The sequence below is a fragment of the Mycteria americana genome, chromosome 24 (genome assembly GCF_035582795.1).
Source record: "Mycteria americana isolate JAX WOST 10 ecotype Jacksonville Zoo and Gardens chromosome 24, USCA_MyAme_1.0, whole genome shotgun sequence".
NCBI lineage: Eukaryota > Metazoa > Chordata > Aves > Ciconiiformes > Ciconiidae > Mycteria > Mycteria americana.
The window spans coordinates 1,167,287-1,185,666 of NC_134388.1; the positions used below are offsets into that span (position 1 = coordinate 1,167,287).

The 18,380-nt window shown below is 66.7% G+C and overlaps 2 protein-coding genes across 2 annotated transcripts in view; one reads left to right on the top strand and one right to left on the bottom strand.

Annotated features, from left to right (window-relative positions):
* The window catches only part of HMG20B (high mobility group 20B), a 149,005-nt gene that overhangs the window by 124,098 nt on the left and 6,527 nt on the right, over positions 1-18,380 (bottom strand). The window lies entirely within an intron of this gene.
* Positions 12,576-18,380, top strand: part of UNC13A (unc-13 homolog A) — a 36,512-nt gene continuing 30,707 nt past the window's right edge. Inside the window, exons 1-5 of the mRNA XM_075524365.1 lie at positions 12,576-12,654; positions 17,184-17,213; positions 17,602-17,701; positions 17,913-18,030; positions 18,238-18,361. Coding sequence (XP_075380480.1) covers positions 12,633-12,654; positions 17,184-17,213; positions 17,602-17,701; positions 17,913-18,030; positions 18,238-18,361 — 394 coding nt within the window. The 5' untranslated portion in view covers positions 12,576-12,632. The remainder of the gene's footprint in view (positions 12,655-17,183; positions 17,214-17,601; positions 17,702-17,912; positions 18,031-18,237; positions 18,362-18,380) is intronic.

The following is an 18,380-nucleotide window of genomic DNA, read 5'->3' on the forward strand; positions in this document are numbered from 1 at the left end:
TCCTGGGCTTACGCAGAGATCCCACCAGCGGGTGAAAATCCCCAGGCCCACTTGCGAGGCCGGCGCCGCTCCCAGTCGTGCCAGTGGGAGGAACTGGTGGCACTGCTGGGCCACCTCCCCACCCTCCACCACCTCCCTTCTCCCCAGGGACAAGAGCCTCGAGGTGCCCCGTGGTGGGCGAGGGCAGCCGGCTAAGCGATGGGGCCAGCTCCTGCCTCCCGGTCCTCATCCTCCCCCCGGCAGTGGCATTTCCAGGGCCCCTCCGCGGCGGTGCCAAGGCGGTGCTGAGCGGTGCCAGCTGCCACCCGCCGAGCCCGGGGGGTTATTTTTAGCCCTGGCTGGGGATTTGGGTGCTAAGCAGCCGGCACCTCGCAAGCTGATTTGAGCGCTAAGCTGAAAAGCTGGGGACGTGGCCAAGGCAGGCGCGGAGCCGTCCCCGTCCCCGTCCCCGTCCCCCACCTGCCCCCGGCGTTGGGAAAGTGGTATCCGAGCCCTCCCGGGGAGGGGGTGCTGGGTGAGCGTGAGATGCCGTGGGGTGGCATCCCCTCTCCCGCCGCCTGTGTCCATCACCCCCCCGTGCCCAGGGATGCCCAGGGGCAGTGCCGCCGGGGGGGAGTGGGGGTGCTGGCCCCCCTCCAGGCCGCGGGGGCTGGTGCTGGGAGAAGCTGCCGTCGGCAGGGCGAGGCGGGAGCGGGAGCCGCTCACCCCAGCCAAAGTCAACTCAGCCATTGCCGTTCCCAGGCTCCGTGCGCTGACGGGCGCCCCAGTGCCTGGGGCTTGTGCAAGTGGGGTGCCACCCACCCCCCCGAGCCTCCTCTTCCTCACACGTGTGCTCCTGCACCGGTTTTTCCTCCTGGACTGTTTTGGAAGCAGCCAGGAGCCCACAGCATCCCCTTTCCCCAGGGGCTGGAGCTCTGGCGGGGCCAAGGCTGGTCTTGGCACCGTTTTGGGCATCGAGCCAGCGCCTGGAGCTGGGGGACATGGGGATGCCTGGTTCACCCCACTGCGGGGGCTGGAGCACCCACATCACGGGTGGAGGGAGAAATGAGGGTACTGAGCTCCTCTGGGAGCTGTGGCGAAGGAGGGGCGGCGGAGCCAGACACTGGAGCACTGAGAGTGTCCGGCCTCAGCCCAAGGTGCCCCAAACTTCGTGCTGTGCCCCCCCCAGCTGCTCTCAACCAGCATCCTGGCTTCACTGCCTTCGTCACCTCCTGCCAATGTCTCGGCCATCCCCTGTCCCCCATGCTGTCCCTATGGGGGTCCCCGATGGCCAGGCTGCTGGTCAGGAAGGAGCCGTCCCCCCGGGGACACCGGGCACGGGGGCAGGCTGGGGGTGCATCAGGCACGGTGGGCGAGTGGCAGAGGGGACGACCTCAGCCCGTCCCCCCCATCGCCCCCCACCAGCAACAGGGTGGTGCCCGCTGCTCGCAAACGCCCTGCGGCCGCCCTGCCATGCCAGCTGGCTGCCAGCCCTGCCTGGCACCCGCTCCCTGCCCGCTCCTGCCTGCACACGCTGCCGGCAGGGCCCTCGCCCAAGCCCCAGCGCGCTCAGCACCCGCCTCGCGCCCTGCACCAAAGAGCCCAGCCTGACCCTTCTCCCTGCTGCAACTTTGCCGACGATGGCGCAGACACCAAGTCTGGCTCCGCACGGAAACGGTTTGCTCTTACACCGATGACTGATTTATAGCCCGTCGCTGGGCTCATGGCACCCAACACTCGGCTGGGCTGGGGACGGGCAGTGCGGAGCCAGCCGGGCCGGTGGGTGTTTGGCAGACGGGCGCGGAGGCGGCTTTCGGTGCTGTACCTGTGCCAAGCAGGCGGCTCCAAAACACCGTTGGTGCCGGCGGCGCATGGCTGGACCCCATGGGTGCCTGTGGCTCCCGGGGGAGCTGATGGGCTGTGACAGCAGGGTACCAGCCCCCGGCACCGCCCCGGCCCTGGGGGAGAAGGGCCATTCCCCGGGGCTGCCAGGGGCAGAGTTAAGGGTATTTTGCGGGGAGGAAGTAGGCTTTCCAAGCCGCTCACCGTTCATTTCTGAGCTTATTAAGAGCTGGGCTTTGTCAATAAGGCACCATGTAAAGCACATTGTTGTCTCTTAGCAACCTTAACTGGTTTAAGAAGAATTTTGTTTGGTTTTTTTCGGAATATAGAAGAAACGCACCAGGAAATGGCTGCGCCAGCCGGGTTCATCCCGGAGCACCAGCTCTCCCGCGCTAGCTGTCGGCGCAGCACAATGGCTTGGCCCTGGCTCCCCGGCGCCCGGCCCCAGCTCCCGGCGAGCCAGCCCTGATCCCATTTACAAAATGGGAGTGCGGGGAGCACTGGGAGGCTGCTGAGGGGGGGATGCAGATCCGGGGATGGGCGATGCTGGCGATGGGGAGGGCACCGGGCCGTGCTGGGCTGGGTGGGATGGGCTGGCCCCATCCGGGCAGGGTGCAGGGAGGTGGGGACAGTGTGGAGGGACCACGTCCCCGATGTGAGGACAGGAGGGAGCCTTGGCCATGCCCCACCGCTCTCGGCTCGGAGCCCTCCCCGTGTCCCCAGCCCTGTCCCTCGCACAGGAGCTGGTTGGGGTGCCGTGGCCAAGGGCACTGGGCAGGCAGTGGCTGAGCGGACGGGACCCCAGGTCCCCCACTCCTGCCTGAGTGGGACCAGGATGGATGGGGACAGGGCTCCCACCCAGGCTATACTGGGGTAACTGGGCCCCAGTGTCACACTGCCCATGGTGCTGGAGCCGGTTAATGGCAAACGGCCCTGGGGAGCATTAACCGAAGCGGGCAGGGGGGCGGGGGTATAAACAAGCGCAGAAGGTGAATCTGCAACCGCAGGAAGTCAGTTATTAATTCGAGTGAGACATTTTGCCCCTTGATTTCCTGTAATCGTGCCTTTATGTAACGGCGGGGGAAGGGCAGGCGATGCCGTGGGGAGGGGGCAGCCAGCGGGAGTGGGGTGCAGGGTCCAGCATCCCCCACCCTACACCCCTTTAGCTGCTCCCCGAGCCCCCCCACGTCAGCCCCGAGGGAGAAGGGTGTCAGGGTGGGAGCCCGCCAGCTCGGCGTGCCACCGCCGTGCCAGGGGGACGCGGGGGACCCCGAGTGCGTCCTGTGCCTTCCCCACGGGAACTGCTCCCCACCCCCACTTCCCAGCCTGGGCCCCGGCGGGCTGTCGTCCCCGTGGGGACACGGCTGGGGCCTTGTGTCCTCATGTCACCTCCTGGGTCGGGGGACAGGAGCTGGCAGGGCCAACCGCCCCCTGCGTGTAAACGTGGGTGTGTTTGTGCATGGATGCACTTGCACACATGGATGTAAGTGCGCGTGTGTCCCTGTGGACACATGCCCGTGCGTGTGAACTCACACGTGTGCACCCGTCAGTGTGCATGCACGCACATTTGCACGTGTGTGCACACACGTACGTTGCCATGTCCCCCCAGCACACGCCATGGGGCACCACCATGCACACGCTGAGGAACATGGGTGCACGTGCGGGCCTGTGGCAGCGGGACACACGCAGTGCCGGGGCCCACGGCAGCCCTCCGTGCCGGCTGGTGGGCAGCCGCGACCGCGGCGGGCTGGGAGAGGGCTGGGGGATGCACCACTCCCCTGCCTTCAATTGGCTGAGCGGTAAATAAATAAAAGGGAATTAAATAAATAGAGGCGAGTCAGTTTATATAATCGCTGGTACAGTTTGTCCTGAACCTCTGCACGGATTAGAGAGCTGGCACCGGCCGTGGGTCATTAGCAGCTGGGCTGAGCCCCCCCAGCACGGCCGCCCTGGCCCCGGCCCCCCGGCCAGCAGCCCCCAGCCTTGCCCCCTATTTACCTACCCGGGTACTTTTTAACAAGCAACCTTGGGAAGGGCTGTGCCCGTGTGTGCCTGTGCGTGTAAGCGCCTGCATGGATGTGTGTGCATGTGTGCGTGCGTGCGTGTGCCTCTCTGCAAACACGCACGAGTATGCACGCGCACGGGAGGGCACGCAGGCGCGGGCGGATGCCCGGGTGTGCCTGAGCATGTCGGTGCGTGTGTGCACGGGATTGTGAGCGTGTGTGCCTGTGTGCGTCCACGCACGCGTGTTCGTGTGCGTATGTGCATGGGTGTGCATACGTGCACATGCGTAGGTATGTCTGTGCACGCTTGCAAGCGTGTGCGTGCCTCCATGTGTGCACACATGCGCTTGTGGGTGTGCACGCGTGGGCGTGGGCGTGCACGGGGGCGTGCGCGTGTATGCGTATTTGCAGATGCGTTTGCATCGGTGGGAGCATGCCAGCACAGGCGTGTGCCTCTGTGTGTGCTGCACACGTGCATGTGCACACGCGTGTGTCTCTCCCTGCACCAGCACGCGTGTGTGTGTTGCGGTGGGAGGGGCCGCCCCCCCACGCCGCGGCACCCAAGGCAGGAGGTGACAGTGTGCCAGGACGCACGGGCTGCCACAAGGCCGGGGTCCCCATGTCCCCCCGCACCCCGCCCTCGCCTCCTGATCGCCCCAAACGCCCCCGCCCTCGGGCCCACAGTCGCCCCCAAACCTCGCCCCCCCTCCCCGCCCCACGGCCCCCCCGGCCTCCGCAGCCCACCCCGGGGGGCCACGGCAGAGCATCCCACGGCAGGGCCGGCCGCCTGGCCCGCGGCCCACGGCACCTCCCGGCCAGCGGGGACGGCCACCGGGGTGTCCCCGGGCTCGGGCCGGGCTGTCCCCGCCGGCGGCCCCGGGGTGCCCCGGAGCCCCGCGGGACGCAGCTCCGCTGCCGCCCGGTGCCGGGGCTGAGCGTGGCCGTGGCCGTGCGCGCTCTTCTGCTGCCATCTAGTGCTCGCCCACGGGGGAGCCCCGGCCCGCGGGGACCGCAAGCAGCCCATCGCCCGTGGCCTCCGGCCACCGCGGGGCGGGCGGTGCCCCGGCTCGGGTGCCATGGGGTAACCCCGGGCACCTTGGGCCTCTCTCTGGGGAGGTGCTGGTGGGCTGGGACCCCTTGCTCTGGACCCCGAGGCGGTGGGGGGGCCTTGGCTCCTGGGGAACCCGGAGCAGCAGCATCCTGAGAACTGGGGGAAAAAAAACCCCTTTTCTTGCATAAGCCCGACGGAACCAGCCGCCAGGGAAGGCTTCGACGGCGTTGGGTGCTGCGATGCCGTCGGGACGCCCCTTCACCTCCCCGCCAGCCCCCCCCCGTCTCCCCAGGCACAGGCTGTGGCAGGGGGTGCAGGATCCCGGCTTTACCCACCAGCGACTGGCCCGGCACACTTTGTGGCTGGAAGGGATGGTGCCACAGAGGGGCCGACACGCCGCCAGGGACTGGTGCCGCGGGTGGCCGCACCAGCCCCGGGCAGTGCCGGGCATGTCCCCGCCACTGTAGCGGTGAAAGACCGGTCTGCAAACCACCGTTGCAGCAGTCCCCAATGGAGCATTTTTACGCGCGATGCTGGCGAGCAGGTTTCCTCCCCTTCTCCCAAGGCAGCCGAGCTTCCCCGAGATGGATGGCCTCACCCTGCGCTCGATACCTGCTGACTCAGGGACTTGTGCGCTAGCATTGACTGATCGGCCCGCCGCATCCCTGCCGGGCCTCGGCAGTAAATCGGCTGTGCCGAAGCCAGCTGAGCCTGTGAAACACTTGTGTGCAGATGCTCGCTCCAGCCCCGTGAAGAGGGGGGGTGATCGATGGGGTGTCAGCAGAGATTCGGGCTCCTTGGTGCTTTGCTCAGGGACGTCTCGGCAGGAGACGTCGCAGAGGTATTTTTAGCCACGTAATTCATAGCTACCTCCAGCCTGATTAATTTTTTTCTCCATTGGTCAATCCATCACGCGCCCTTCGCCGGCTGATGGATGCACGCTGGGAGCTGGGCGTGCTGGGAGGGGCTGATGCAAAGCCTGGGCACCGGGTGCGTCCCTCTGCGTCAGCTCCAACCTTTGCTCCTCTTTTATATGGGGTAACGCATCCTCTTTTATATGGGGTAATGCAAAATGCGACAAGCTGGGGCGCAGCATGGCAGGGAGACAGCCCCCCCTCAGGGGGCTCGCAACTGGCTGGTGCCACCCAGCTGGGCAGGACGGGCGCAGCGGCGAGCGGCCATGGGGCAGAATCGGTGCTGGGAGTGTGTGTTGACCGCGAACTGGCTCCCGGGATGCTCCAACCTTTGCCGGGGCACTTTCCCAGCCAGAGATCCCCAAGTGGGAGCCAGGGAGAGGCTGCAGCATCCCATATCTTTCATCCCTGGTGAAAGCGTCTCCACTCAGCCCTGATTCAGCAAAACAGTGTTTTTTCCAAGTGCTGCTGCTCCCAGGATGAGGACAGACAGTCCCGGGGGCTGCCGGCATCTCCCACGGGTGTGGGCACGGAAGGTGGATTCCCAAAATATTTTGGGGGTTAAAAGCAGGCGGCTGATGTGCTTGTCACCTTGGTGGGCAATGTGGGCTGAGGGAGCTGAAGGACCAGTCTTATTCGGGATTTAGGGTCCCATTTGTATTTGCTCACCTCCCCGCACGCCCACCGCCCCCCAGACCCTGCGAGCGCCACGGCGAGAGGCACGGCCTGCCCGTGCGAGAGCCGGCACACGAGGGTGCACCACGGGGCACCCAGCAGCGAGGCCACCCCGGCACCCCCCCAGAGCCCCTGGGCTCCCGCCAGCCCCTCTTCCGGCCCGCCAAGCATCGCCCGCCGCCCCCGTGTCCCGGCGCGACCCGGCTCCCCCACGCCGGTGGCTGTGGCCGGAGGCAGCGCGGGGCTGCGGGGGCCGCCTCAAAGGCCCAATTTTCTTGCTCTGAAGCCCCGGCTCTGTTTGCAGTGGCAGGCAGGGCCGTGGGGCCGCCGGGGCAGCGTGGGTGCTCCTGAGCGAAGGGGCACCGCGTTCCCGCAGTGGCACCGGGGGCTGCCGGGGGGGCTGAAAAGCCAGTGCCCTCCACCTACAGCCCTTTGATACCGGCCCAGCCTCTTGCCCTGGAAACTGCAGCCGCCCACGGCAGGGCTGCGCAGGGCAGGATCTGGCCTCCCCCTCTGGCCCTGCCCTCCGTGTCCGAGCCCCGGTGGAGCTGGCACGATGCCGGGTGCCATCCCTGCATGGGGATGGGGACACCCGAGTGTCCCCAGGATTTGTCCCTGCGTGAGCGCCCTGTGCTGCTCACGGCCGGGGCTTTCGGGCTTCCCTCGCAAGCCTGAGCTGCCGCAGTGGCAACGGCTGGTGCTTCCCGGCAGGAATCCGCTCAGCCCATCTGCTTCTCAGCAACCCCATGTACCAGCCCGGGAGAGCTGGAGGGTCCCTTGCAAAGGGAGACGGGTGCTTGGGAGCTGCTGCAAGCGCCTGGGCGGAAACCTTGGCTGCTCCCCGGGGACTCACGGCCCCTGGCTCAACCTCTTGCTGCGAAGCTGTGGAGGGATTCCTCTCCTTCCCAAAACCAGCCCTGACCTGTGCCCAAACCAGCTTTAAGTTGGCTTAAGGCGATCCCCAGACCCTGCCTTGAGCCAGGGCGGGCGCCGGGGGATGGACAGACACAGCCAGGTCCTCTCGCCGGCACCGTCCCAAGGCCAGGGGCTGGCAGAGGTGGGTGAGGCTCGCACGCCAGCAGAGACCCTCACGGCCAAGTAGGGAGAGTGTTCCCTGCTGGCAGCAAGGTTTTCTCCAAAAAACATTCCCTGGAGCAAAGCACCTGGGGTGAGCCGGGGCGAGGACAACCCAGCACGGTCGCAGGTCTGGTTGGGACCCGGGGCAAGGCCAACATCAGCAGGAAGAAATAAAAAGCCAAATCCCCGCTGCAGGGAAACCTCCCGACCAAACGAGCATCGGCAAGTGGATTGCGCCCCAACCCTCCTCCCCCTCGGTCTCAGCCAGGGCTGCGGCATAACCCCCGCGTCCTTGGCCCAAAGTCTCGCTTCTGCCCCGCAATTGGCCTCCCCCCTCCAAAATCAAGAGACCCGACCCTGACTCCCCAACCCGGCCGCCCCTACTCACCATCCACCACGTCTTTGCCTTCATGTCGTAGCACAGCTGCCACTTCACCGAGCCCTCAGCCGCTGGTGCCGCCGCTGTGCCTGGTGCCTCCATCCCCACTCAGCTACTCCAGGAGGTACCTGGCGTGATGCCCTGCTCCTGGTGCCATTGCAGACCCTTTTCCCCCAAAAAGCACCCAGAGCAGCCCCAAGCCCAGAGGGTACTGGGGGAAAAGCAGCTGGATGGAAAGGAGGAATAATCCCCGCCGGGAGCTTTCTCGGCTGCCCCCGAGGGAGGCGGGTCGGCTGCTCTCGGTTGGGCTCGTGGGTGGTCACTGCACTGCAGAGGCTGTGCCAGCGGCCGGCCGGGCACAGCCTGTGGGACAGCACCCGCGGCGGGGGGACGGAGGGACTCCGGGGGGTGGGAGGGCGAAGGGATGCACAGGGTCTCCGAGGCTTTGGGGATTGCTTTGGCTTTGTCTGGGTTGCAGGTACCACCTACAACCCAGAAGCCCCCACGCCAGGGACCCTCGAAACCAGACAGACGCACAGACACGTCCCTGCCTGGCTGATGGACTCCCATGCCACCCCTTCCAGCGCTGCCCGCCCACGTCCTCCCAACACACGTGCACCGAGCGCAGCGTGCTCAGCGGAGGGGGGGGCTGCTCCCCTCTGGCTCTCGCATCTGTAGAAACTCAGGAAGGAGGGGGGTGCATGGGAGTCTCCTCTGAGGGACCGGGGGGCTGGGGACCCGCAGGGCTGGGGGGGCTGAGCTCTGCTCACAGTGCGGTGGCAGGATCTGGTCACTGGGGAAAAGCAATTGCAGGTCCCAGCTGGGGAGCCCCGGCCCTGTTGTCCCAGCTTGGTCCCAGCGTGAGCTGGCCCCGAGGATGTTGGGGGCTACCACGGGGTGACATCCTTCGGGCACCACTGGTGCCATGTGTGCTGCAGGGATCCCCAAAGGATCGCGGCCAGGGTCATGCCTGCACCTTCCCCCTGAGCCTGTCCCCGCTCCCCACCCAGGGATGAGTTTTCCTGGACTTTGCACTCCGCCGCGGGGAACCCCGACCTCCAGTGAGCACTCGGAGCTGTCGGGTGTCCATGTCACCATCAGTTTAGATGGATTTAGTATCTGTCCTCCCAATAATTACAATCCGACTTGGGGTTTGGGGGTCGCGGGCTGATCGCCTCCTCTGCGCGTGGTTGAACGCTGGTTATGGCGTCGTCATCCTCAGCTGCAGCTGGGTCCTTCCTGGCGCTGCCCGCTGGAACAAACCCCAGTCCCTGCTGGGTGCCCTGCCTTGCCCCTTGCCCCCTGCCCGCCCTCCTGCCTGCTGCCTGCTGGTTTTCCAACCCTGCCTAATTGCCCAGCCAAGGCACTGGCAGAGCCGGGCTCCTCAGGCTCCTCTCCATGGCTCTGCCAGGAGACGCAGCAGCTGCCCGGGGCGTCCCCGGAGCCCGGTGACCCATCGGTGACGCCGGTAGCAGGCAGGTTGAGACCCAGGGTTTAGCTGGAAGGATGGGAGGATCGAGGAGGTTTGGGTTTTTTCGGCTTTAAAGGCCCAGGAGTCACAGGAGAAGCTGGGTGTATGCTGAGCTGAGGATTTTATGACATTTGGGGATATTTAGACAAGAAGCTTTTGGGGATGGGAGCATCCTGCTGGCTGGGGTCTGCCAGCGCCGGGCACTGCCTGCACCGGGGGGCTTGGGCACCGCTGCGGGCAAGCACCGAATGATTTGGGGATGGGGGAAATGGCTGTGTAGGGAGGGAAACAGCGTGAGAGGCAGGTTGCAGGAATTCAGCTCCTGGAAATAATTAATTTCAAGGCCTGGAGAGCACTTTCTGATTTTTTATTCTAAATAAATTTTTTTTATCCTTATTTTTGATCAAAAGCCAGGCTTCTTTTGGGGAAGAACTTAGGAGGTTTTCATGAACATTTCCTCTTCTGATGAGACTTGTTTTCTTCCAAATGAGGCCTTGAGGCAGAAAATAAACCCAAAAGTGAGCCATGGGAGCAGCTCAGTGTTGGGTGCCAGGGCTGGAAGGGAGATGCTTTGGGGCAAGGGTGCTGGAGGGTGGCATCGGGCAGCAGCGGGTGCAGGCCCCTCAGTGGAGGTGGGGGCAGATAGACTGTGCTGAACGAGGAAAATCTTCCTGTTTAAGAATTGCTGTTTGGCTTGAAAAGGATGGTTTTAAAGCTGCATGCATGTGATAACTTAGGCACGCCTCTGGGTGTGTGTGTGCACAAGCGTGCACGTGTGTTTGTGTGCATTTGTCTGGTATGGCACACGCGTGTGTCGGTGCATGCAGGCGATGACTGTGAGCGGAGGAGATGCGTCCTGCTCGAAGCAGGGCTCTCCTGCCCTGGGGCTGCAAGGCTGGCAGAAGCAGGGAGGAGATGCCGCAAGACAGCGCCCAAAAATACAGGGGGGGCTGGAGAGACCTTGGTGGAGTTGGGAAGGGCCTGGCACGTCCCTGGCTGTGGGGAAGGGCCCTGGCAGGATCTGGGGGGACCCTGCACCTCCCGCAGAGCACTGCAGCCCTGCCAGGACGGTGGTCCTGGGGATGGGCACCGTGGGAAATGGGATGCTGCCAGGGCTGAGGGGGTACCGTGCAGCCAGCCCAGTTTAGCAGAGCTGGTCCATTGTCCCCGACTCTGTGGCAGTTTGGAAGTGCATTTTACGTGCCGATGGGAGGCAGAAGGGGGGTGAGCCGCCCACAGAGCGGGCAGGGGGAGGTAGCCGCAGTGCTGCCTGCCATGCCAGGCGTTGGCATCTGCTCTGGCATGGGCCGGCTCTGCCGTCCCTGGGGCAGAGCTGCCGGGAAGCAGAGTGCGGGAGCGGATGTGGCAGGGAAGGGGATGGGGCTGAGCCAGCTGCTTCGGCCGGGGGGTCCTGGGGCAGGACTGCCTCGGCATCCCCGCATTGCCCGGGACGATCCCGTCTCCTCTGCCTCGTCATGGATCCGTCAGTGCAAAGCCCAGCTCTCCGTGCCTCGGTTTCCCTGGCAGGCAGGGCTCTGCCTACCTCTGCAGCCCCCCACATCACCTCCTGGGGCGTCCCCCCATCACCCCTGCCCATGCCTGGGGCCCCGTCGCTGGAGGGGAGGGAGGGAGCTGGCAGCCGTGCTGCTCCCAGCCTGGCTCCGTGGCCTCCCCGCTGCCTGCCGTGGGTGGCCCTGCCTGCGCTGCCACCTCGGGGGGGTGTCCGTGTGCACGTGTGTGTGGGTGCATGTGTGTGGCTGAGGGCGTGGGTGTGCACACACATGTGCTGCTGCGGAAGTAGATGCTGCACACACATGTAGATGCGCGCGGGCATGCCTGCGTGCGCTGGGGCTCCATGCACACACTGGGGTGGGTGTGCACGTGCCTGTGCTGGCACACGTCATGTCCATCCTTCGTGTCTCCTGCTGCTGCCACCAGTGACCCCAGTCCTCCGCTGGCAGGGGGCTGACCCACTCCAGACCACGACTACTTCTTGGGGGGGGGGGGGGGGGTGTCAGGCTCTGCTGCCCTGCTGGGACCATGCATTAGTGTCCAGGGGCCAGTATATGAGATCAGACCAGGCCACTCGTGTCCCACAGGGCCCTGCACATGTTCCCTCGCTGCCCCGTGCCTCAGTTTCCCTTGGCACCTTTTTGTCCCCTGGTGTCCCTGACCTCACCTTCTGCTGGTCCCTGCAAGACATGATGGTCCCATGGGAGTGGCACGGTGCCACCCTTGCTTCCGCTACAGAGGCGCTGGGAGCAGTAGGATGGAAGAGTGAGTCCATCACCTGGCTCCACAGCAAGAAGGGAGGCAGATGGGGCTCAGGATGAAACCCTGACTGAGCTCATGTCCCCAGCTGATGGAGCTGGGGGCTCTGCTTTAACCCCCATGCGGGACCCCTCCCGTGAGGGTCAGCGTCTGGAGCTGGGGTGCTGGTCCCTCCTTGGGACCATGGCAGCTTCTCCAGCCCCTGAGCCAGGATCACTGTGCCCAGATCTGAGCATCCCTTGGGGATGTGACATTTGGAGGTGGAGAGGAGAGAGGGGACCCTCTTGGGGGGGGACGACGACGATTCACCCCCACCTGCTTAGACCCATCTCCGAACAGGCACAGCACGGCGCGCTGCTGCCTCCTGCCCCCAGGGGCTGCGAGCCCCCTCCATGCCCCCCCCCCCCCCCGGGACGGGCTAAACGCCGCACCCCGCGGTCACCCCCCGCTGCCGGGGCTGGAGGCAGGACGGAGCCCCCAGAGCTGTACAGGCCAGACGCCCCCCCCGCCCCCGGGGGCAACGAGGGCACGACAGAGCCCCAGGGCCGCGCACGCCAGACAGCCCCCCCGGCGCCACGCGGGCAGGGGAGATCCCCCCTCAGAGCAGCCCCCCGCACCGGGGCAGGACCGGCCCCTGCCCCCGGGCAAGGCGGACGTGACAGCCCCCCCCGGGGCCACGCGGGCAGGACCCCTCGGGGTCCGTACGCTCCGGACGGCCCCCCTCGGGGCTGCGCAGCACCGGGCTGGCCCCCCCCGCCAAACCCGGCTCGCCCTCCCCACCCCTGGGTGCGGCCGAGGGGGTGGGGGGGGGGGGCGGCGCCCGGCGGCTCCTTTAAGGCGGGGGCGGCGGGGCTGACGTCAGGAGCTGTCCCCGGTGCTGAAGCAAGATGGCCGCCCGCTAGCCAACCGGGGCGGCGGCGGTAGCGGCGAGCGCCCCCCGCGCCCCGGCACCGGCGCCGCCGCCGGGACCATGTCGCTGCTCTGCGTCGGAGGTACGGGGAGACGGGGACACAGCGCGGGGAGCGGGCGGCGGGCCGGCCCCGGCCGCCCCGCTGCCCGCCGGGGGGGGGCTCCCTGCCCCGGTACCGGGATAGCGAGCGCCCCCTCCCCCTCCTCCCCCCGCGGCGGGCAGCACGGCGGCCGGGGCTGGCGGAGACGGGGACGGGGGGGTCGTGAGACCGGCTCCATTCACAAAAACCGGCGCGTGGATTTATGAATGAACCGGCGGGGGCGCGCGCGCGGCGCCGGACCCGGGAGTGGGGGTGGGGAAGCGAGGGGGGGTGTGGGCGCGCCCCGCCCGCCCCGGGTCCCCCCCCGCCAACGTCCCTCCCGCCGTGGGGAGCGCCGGGGCCGGGGGGGCTCCCCCCGCGCCTCCCACCCCAGCCTCTCCCGGCCGTCCCTCTCCGCCTTCCCGCCCCCCCGGAGCCCCCTGCTTGCCCCTCCCCCCCCCCCCCGCATCCCTCCCCATCCCCCTCAAACGCAGCCCCCACGTCCCCACCCCCCCCGTCCTCCCTCCCCTCCCATCGCTCCCCAAACACCCCCCGCACGCCGCCCCACGCCCACCTCGCACGTCTATCCCCAGCACCCCCGCCCCGCAGACACAGCCCCCCGCGCTCCCAAACACCCCCCACCCTAAACACGCCCCATACGTCCCCCCCAACGCCCCGCATCTGTCCCCCAGCCCCCGATTCCCACCCCCAAGCACCCCCCACCCCTAACACCCCCCCCTCCCACGCACCCTCTATCCCCAAGCACCATGCACATTCCCACCCCCCCAAACAAACGCCATACACCCCCAAATCCCCCTAGCTTTCCCTACCCCCCCCGCAAACCCCTAAATACCCCCCCCAAATTGCACCCCCAGCCCCAACGCCCCCCCCAGCACCCTATGCCCCTGCAGGCGTTGCCTCACCTCGGGCATGGTGATGCTGGGGGGGTTGCAGGCAGCTGGGGGGTCAGGGCAGGAGCGTGGTGGTCTGGTGCTGGCGGTTAGGGGTGTTGGTCGCCCCTTACTGGGAGGAACTGGGGGGAGCACGCAGGTAGGGGATCCCCGCACCCCGGCATGCTGAGACCCGCCCAACTCGGTGCGCAGATGAATCCTGCAGTCTCGGGCTCGGCCTCGCTGGCGGTTACTCTGGATTGAGTGCTCGGTCGGGGGGGGGGAGAAGTCTGGGGGGGTCCCTTTCCCCCCAGGCACCCCGATGGGGAGGGGGTGGCACCTGTGGGTCCCCGCGGTGGTGGGATGGAGGTGGCGGAGTGGCAGCTGGGGACAAGGTGGGGCAGCGGGTGTCTGGGATTCCCCCACCAGTGTCTCCTCCCCGGGGGAAATCAGGAGGAAAATGGGGGCTCCCCCACAGCTGCCTGAGCTCAGCGGGATGGGGGGGGCTGTGCCCCCTCCCACCCCCCCGCCATGTCCTTGTCCCGTGGGTGCTGTCACAGCCCCCTCTCCCGTGGCAGTGCCACGGCACGCAGGGAGCTGCTCCCCGGGGGGCCGGAGCCGTGCCAAAGCCGGTGGTCCTCTGCGTGCCCCCCAGCCGGACACCAGCCAGCCCCAGGTTTGGGGTCCCCCCCTCTGGCAGGGGGAGGGCTGCGTCTTTACTCCCGTTTAAGGGACTGTCACACGCGGTGACACCCTCAGTGAAGCCGGGGGCGGATGGTGAGAAACAGCTCCCGGCGGGTTCGGGCTTCCCCCGCCGCCCCGTCACCGCTCGTTGGGGGCAGCTATTTTTGTCACCCTATTTTTGGGGTCCCGGGGGGGTGGTGCCACCCCAGAGCCTCCCCCAGCCTTCCCCTGCCCCTCCCGGGCTTCGTGCCGGGGGGATGCGCCTGGGGGACAGGCACTGAAGTGTCCCTGGGAGGTGTGGGGTGAGCGGGGACAGGGGTGCGTGGCCGGGAGGGGGGTGTCTGAAGGGGCGCGAGGCAGACAGACAGATGGACGGGTGGGTGGATGGGCATCCGGAGAGACAGATGGACAGACGGCTGGACAGATGGGTGGAGGGGCGGGGAGACGTGAGCAGGTAGACAGAGGGGTGGGTGGATGGACAGACAGAGGGGTGGATGGACAGAGGGAAGGGATGGAGGGATGGAAGGGTGGATGGATGGACGGATGGACACGTGGACAGACGGAGGGAGGGAGGGAAGGAGGGGATGGATGGAGAGACAGGTGAGTGGATGGATGGTCAAAGGATGGACGGACAGAGGGATGGGTGGATGGACAGAGGGGTGGACAGACAGACAGGCCCGTTGCGGGATGCCTACAGCCCAGCCTGGTTTTCCCGCCGTTGCCGTCCGATCCCCGCCAGCTGCCTCCTGCCTCAGTTTCCCCAGCTGGCCCACACCCCCGAGAGGAGGCTGATTACCCCAGCCCGGGAAGCACCCTGGGTCTTCCGCCCTGTTGTGGGGGCACCCAGCTCCCGTGGGGTCCCGCTGTCCCCAGCTCCTTGTCTGGGGGCTCAGGTTGAATTTAGCCCAGGGGTGGCACCCTGGGACCCGCCACCCCTGCGCCAGCTTTGGGGACCCGTTGGTGGGCGGGAGGGCAGCACAGCCCGCTCGGGGCCGTCAGCCGCAGATGGTGGCAGCAGGACTTCTCCCCGGCAGTCGATGACAGCCAGGAGAGCCACGTGTTCCCTGGGTAATTGTTTGTTCCTGTCAGCTCGGGTATTTTTGGAGCTTTTCCTTCCTCTGCTCTCCCGTTTCGGAGGCAGCGGCTGGTGGAGAGCGGTCGGCCCCGGCGGGTGCGTCTGGGTCCGGGGCAAGGGCGAGCTCCCATGCCGGGGGTCCCTGTGCAGCTCCGAGCACGTGCCACGGGCAGGTCCTGGTACTAAATACTGAATAATAATAATACCAACATCAACAACAACAATAATAATAATAATAATAACGTATAAATTATATATAATATAATATTATAATACCCAGTGATGCCAGCCGTCCCAACGCAGTCCCCCGGGCTCCCAACCCAGCGATGCTAGGGGATCTTTGGGATCCCACAGCCTTGTGCCTGGCCTCGAACCAACCCCCCACGCATGAACCCCCCCATCCCTGAGTGAAGCCACAGCTCCCGGAGTCCTGTGATTCCCCAGAAACACAGCTGCCAGTGACGCGGCTGGCGACCTTCCTTCCGGCAAAGTCGCTGCACAGAGCCGCCCAGCACGTGACCCTCTCGGTGGCACAGGGCAGGCGGCCGAGCCGAAGGATCCCCAGTTATTTTCTGAATGGTGTGCTGAGGCTGAGCCAACGATTCCCCCTGCCTCAGTTTCCCCAGAAGCACCCTGGGGCCAGGCGGGGGCTGCTCGTGCTGCGTTGCCTCTGCCGAACCCCGCCAGGCACGTGGAGCTGGCGGCAGCTCCCGCGGCCTCTCCAGTGCTGGCAGCGGGTGATAAGCGGCTGGCGAGTGGCACGTCTCTGAAATCAAATTACCTTTGATATCGCCAGGGCTATTTTCATCCCTCCTCGGTCACGTTGGTCCTCCACCCGCTGGCACCCGCGTCATTTAACCGTTCTCCGGGTGCTGTGTCATTCCCTCCCCGCCTGGTCCCCTCCTCTGAGCCCCGAGGACATCCCTCGGCCCCGCCACCCCCTGGCATCGACAGCGTTGGTACCCGGCTCTGCCCAGCTGCCTGTTTGCCCCCCCCTTGCAGGCAAAACCTGGGTACCAACCCCTTCTGCACCTCCCGCTCGCAGCCCTGGTGTAAAGCTGGGGGGGAGCAGCCAGAATCGGGGGCGTTTGTTCCCGTGGTGCTGAGCAGGATCCGGCCCAGAGGCAACAGGAGGGGCTGCATCTGCCCCCCCGCAGGCAGTCAGCCACTTGGGAGGGGTCCCCAACGGGCAGGATGGGAACCAGCCCCTTGGTGCCCCTGGGAGGGGGACAGGGCTGGAGTGCAGTGGGGGGCATTTTGGGGGCTCCTTGCTGCAGCGGAGTGGGGGGACCATCTCCACAGCCCCTGGGGCTGCCGTGCGCCGTGGGAGAGTTACAGCCCCCCCGGTTTCCTGTATGAAATCTAGGTCAGCGGTTTGGGAGACGGCGAGAGCCTCAGCCCTGGCACTGCTGGGCCGGTGCCCCACGGCGGGGACTGGGGCTGGGGGAAGGTTCCCCCAATCCCCCCCTTTCCCCCCAGGATGTGTACGGTAACATCATCTGCTTCCCCAAATGGATCCGAATTCAGCAGTGGGGGGTGAGGGGGGTTAAACGCCCCCTCAGCAGATGAAGGCTGGTCATTTGGGGTTGCAGTGAGATATTTCAAGTTGTCCCAAAGTGGTGGTTTTTGGGGGGGGACCTTTGCTCCCCTCCAGTGCCCACCTCCAGCTCATGCCTGATCCCCCTCCCTCGTGCCCGGCACTGGGGACTCCTGATTTACACCAGCAGGAGGGATCCCACTGCCTTCCCCCACCTTGCAGCCGGGGGGAGGGGTGGCAGCGAGGCCTGGGGTCCTCCCACCCCCTTGGCACCCTGGTGGGGGTCCCCAGCCCCCCCGACGGGCCTCTCAGGCTGAATCTCTTCCCTCCCTCTCTGTCCCCGCAGTTAAAAAGGCCAAGTTCGACGGGCCCCAAGGTAAGCAGCCCCCCTCCCGCCTGCCCACCTCGGGGGGGCTGGGGCTCGGGGCGCAGCTCTTGGGCTGGTTGGAAGTGGCAGGATCAGAGGAAGGGCTGGGGGTGGCGAGGGGACCCCGGGCTCAGCCTCGGCTCTGGAGGCATCATTTGGCAAGCGGGGGGGAGCACACGCAGAGATGGGGGTGCCCTGGGCAGGATGGAGGGGCTCGCAGCCAAGCCACCCCTGGCAGGGGTAGGGTCTATCCTGCCTGGCCGACTGGGGCTGGGGTGCTGAGGGCAGTGTGGGGGGACCCCACGGGAGGGTGGCGGTGGGGGGTGTCCGGGGGGTGGGGGCATGGCTGGGGTGGGGGGGCACTGGGGGCCACTTCACCCTCCGCTTGCTTTCACAGAGAAGTTTAACACCTACGTGACGCTGAAAGTGCAAAATGTCAAGAGCACAACCATCGCGGTGCGGGGCAACCTGCCCTCCTGGGAGCAGGACTTCATGTTGTGAGTGTCCAGGGGCCACCCCGGGGTCCCCCACCCCTGCTGCTCTCCCCTCCCCCCCGTCAGGGGGAGATCCCCCGCTGCCGCTGCTCCCCCTGACCCCAGCCCTGGGGGGCTCACCTCCGTCCTGGGGCGCAGGGGGCAGGCGGAGGCTGGGGGGGCCCCGGGGGGCTGCTGGGGAGGGGGTCACCTGACGCCTCTCCCCCCTCCCCAGCGAGATCAACCGGCTCGACCTGGGCCTGACGGTGGAGGTGTGGAACAAGGGGCTCATCTGGGACACCATGGTGGGGACAGTGTGGATCCCCCTCCGGACCATCCGGCAGTCCAATGAGGTAGGGAGCCAGGCACGTCCGTCCCCCACCGGACCCTAAGGGACATGTAGCCACCCCCCCGGCTGTCCTTCGCGGGGGGGGGCAGAGCCTTCCCCATCCCTGCTTGGAGAGGACTCTGCTTGGGGCCAGACCCTGCGTGCGTGGGGTTGTGGGGCCGGGGAAGGGGGGTCCCTGGCAGCTCTCCTCACCCCCGTTTCCGCCCCGCAGGAGGGCCCTGGGGAGTGGCTCACACTCGACTCCCAGGTCATCATGACCGACAATGAGATTTCGGGCACCAAGGACCCCACTTTCCACCGCATCCTTCTTGACACCCGCTTCGAGCTGCCACTGGGTGGGTACCGTCCCTGGGC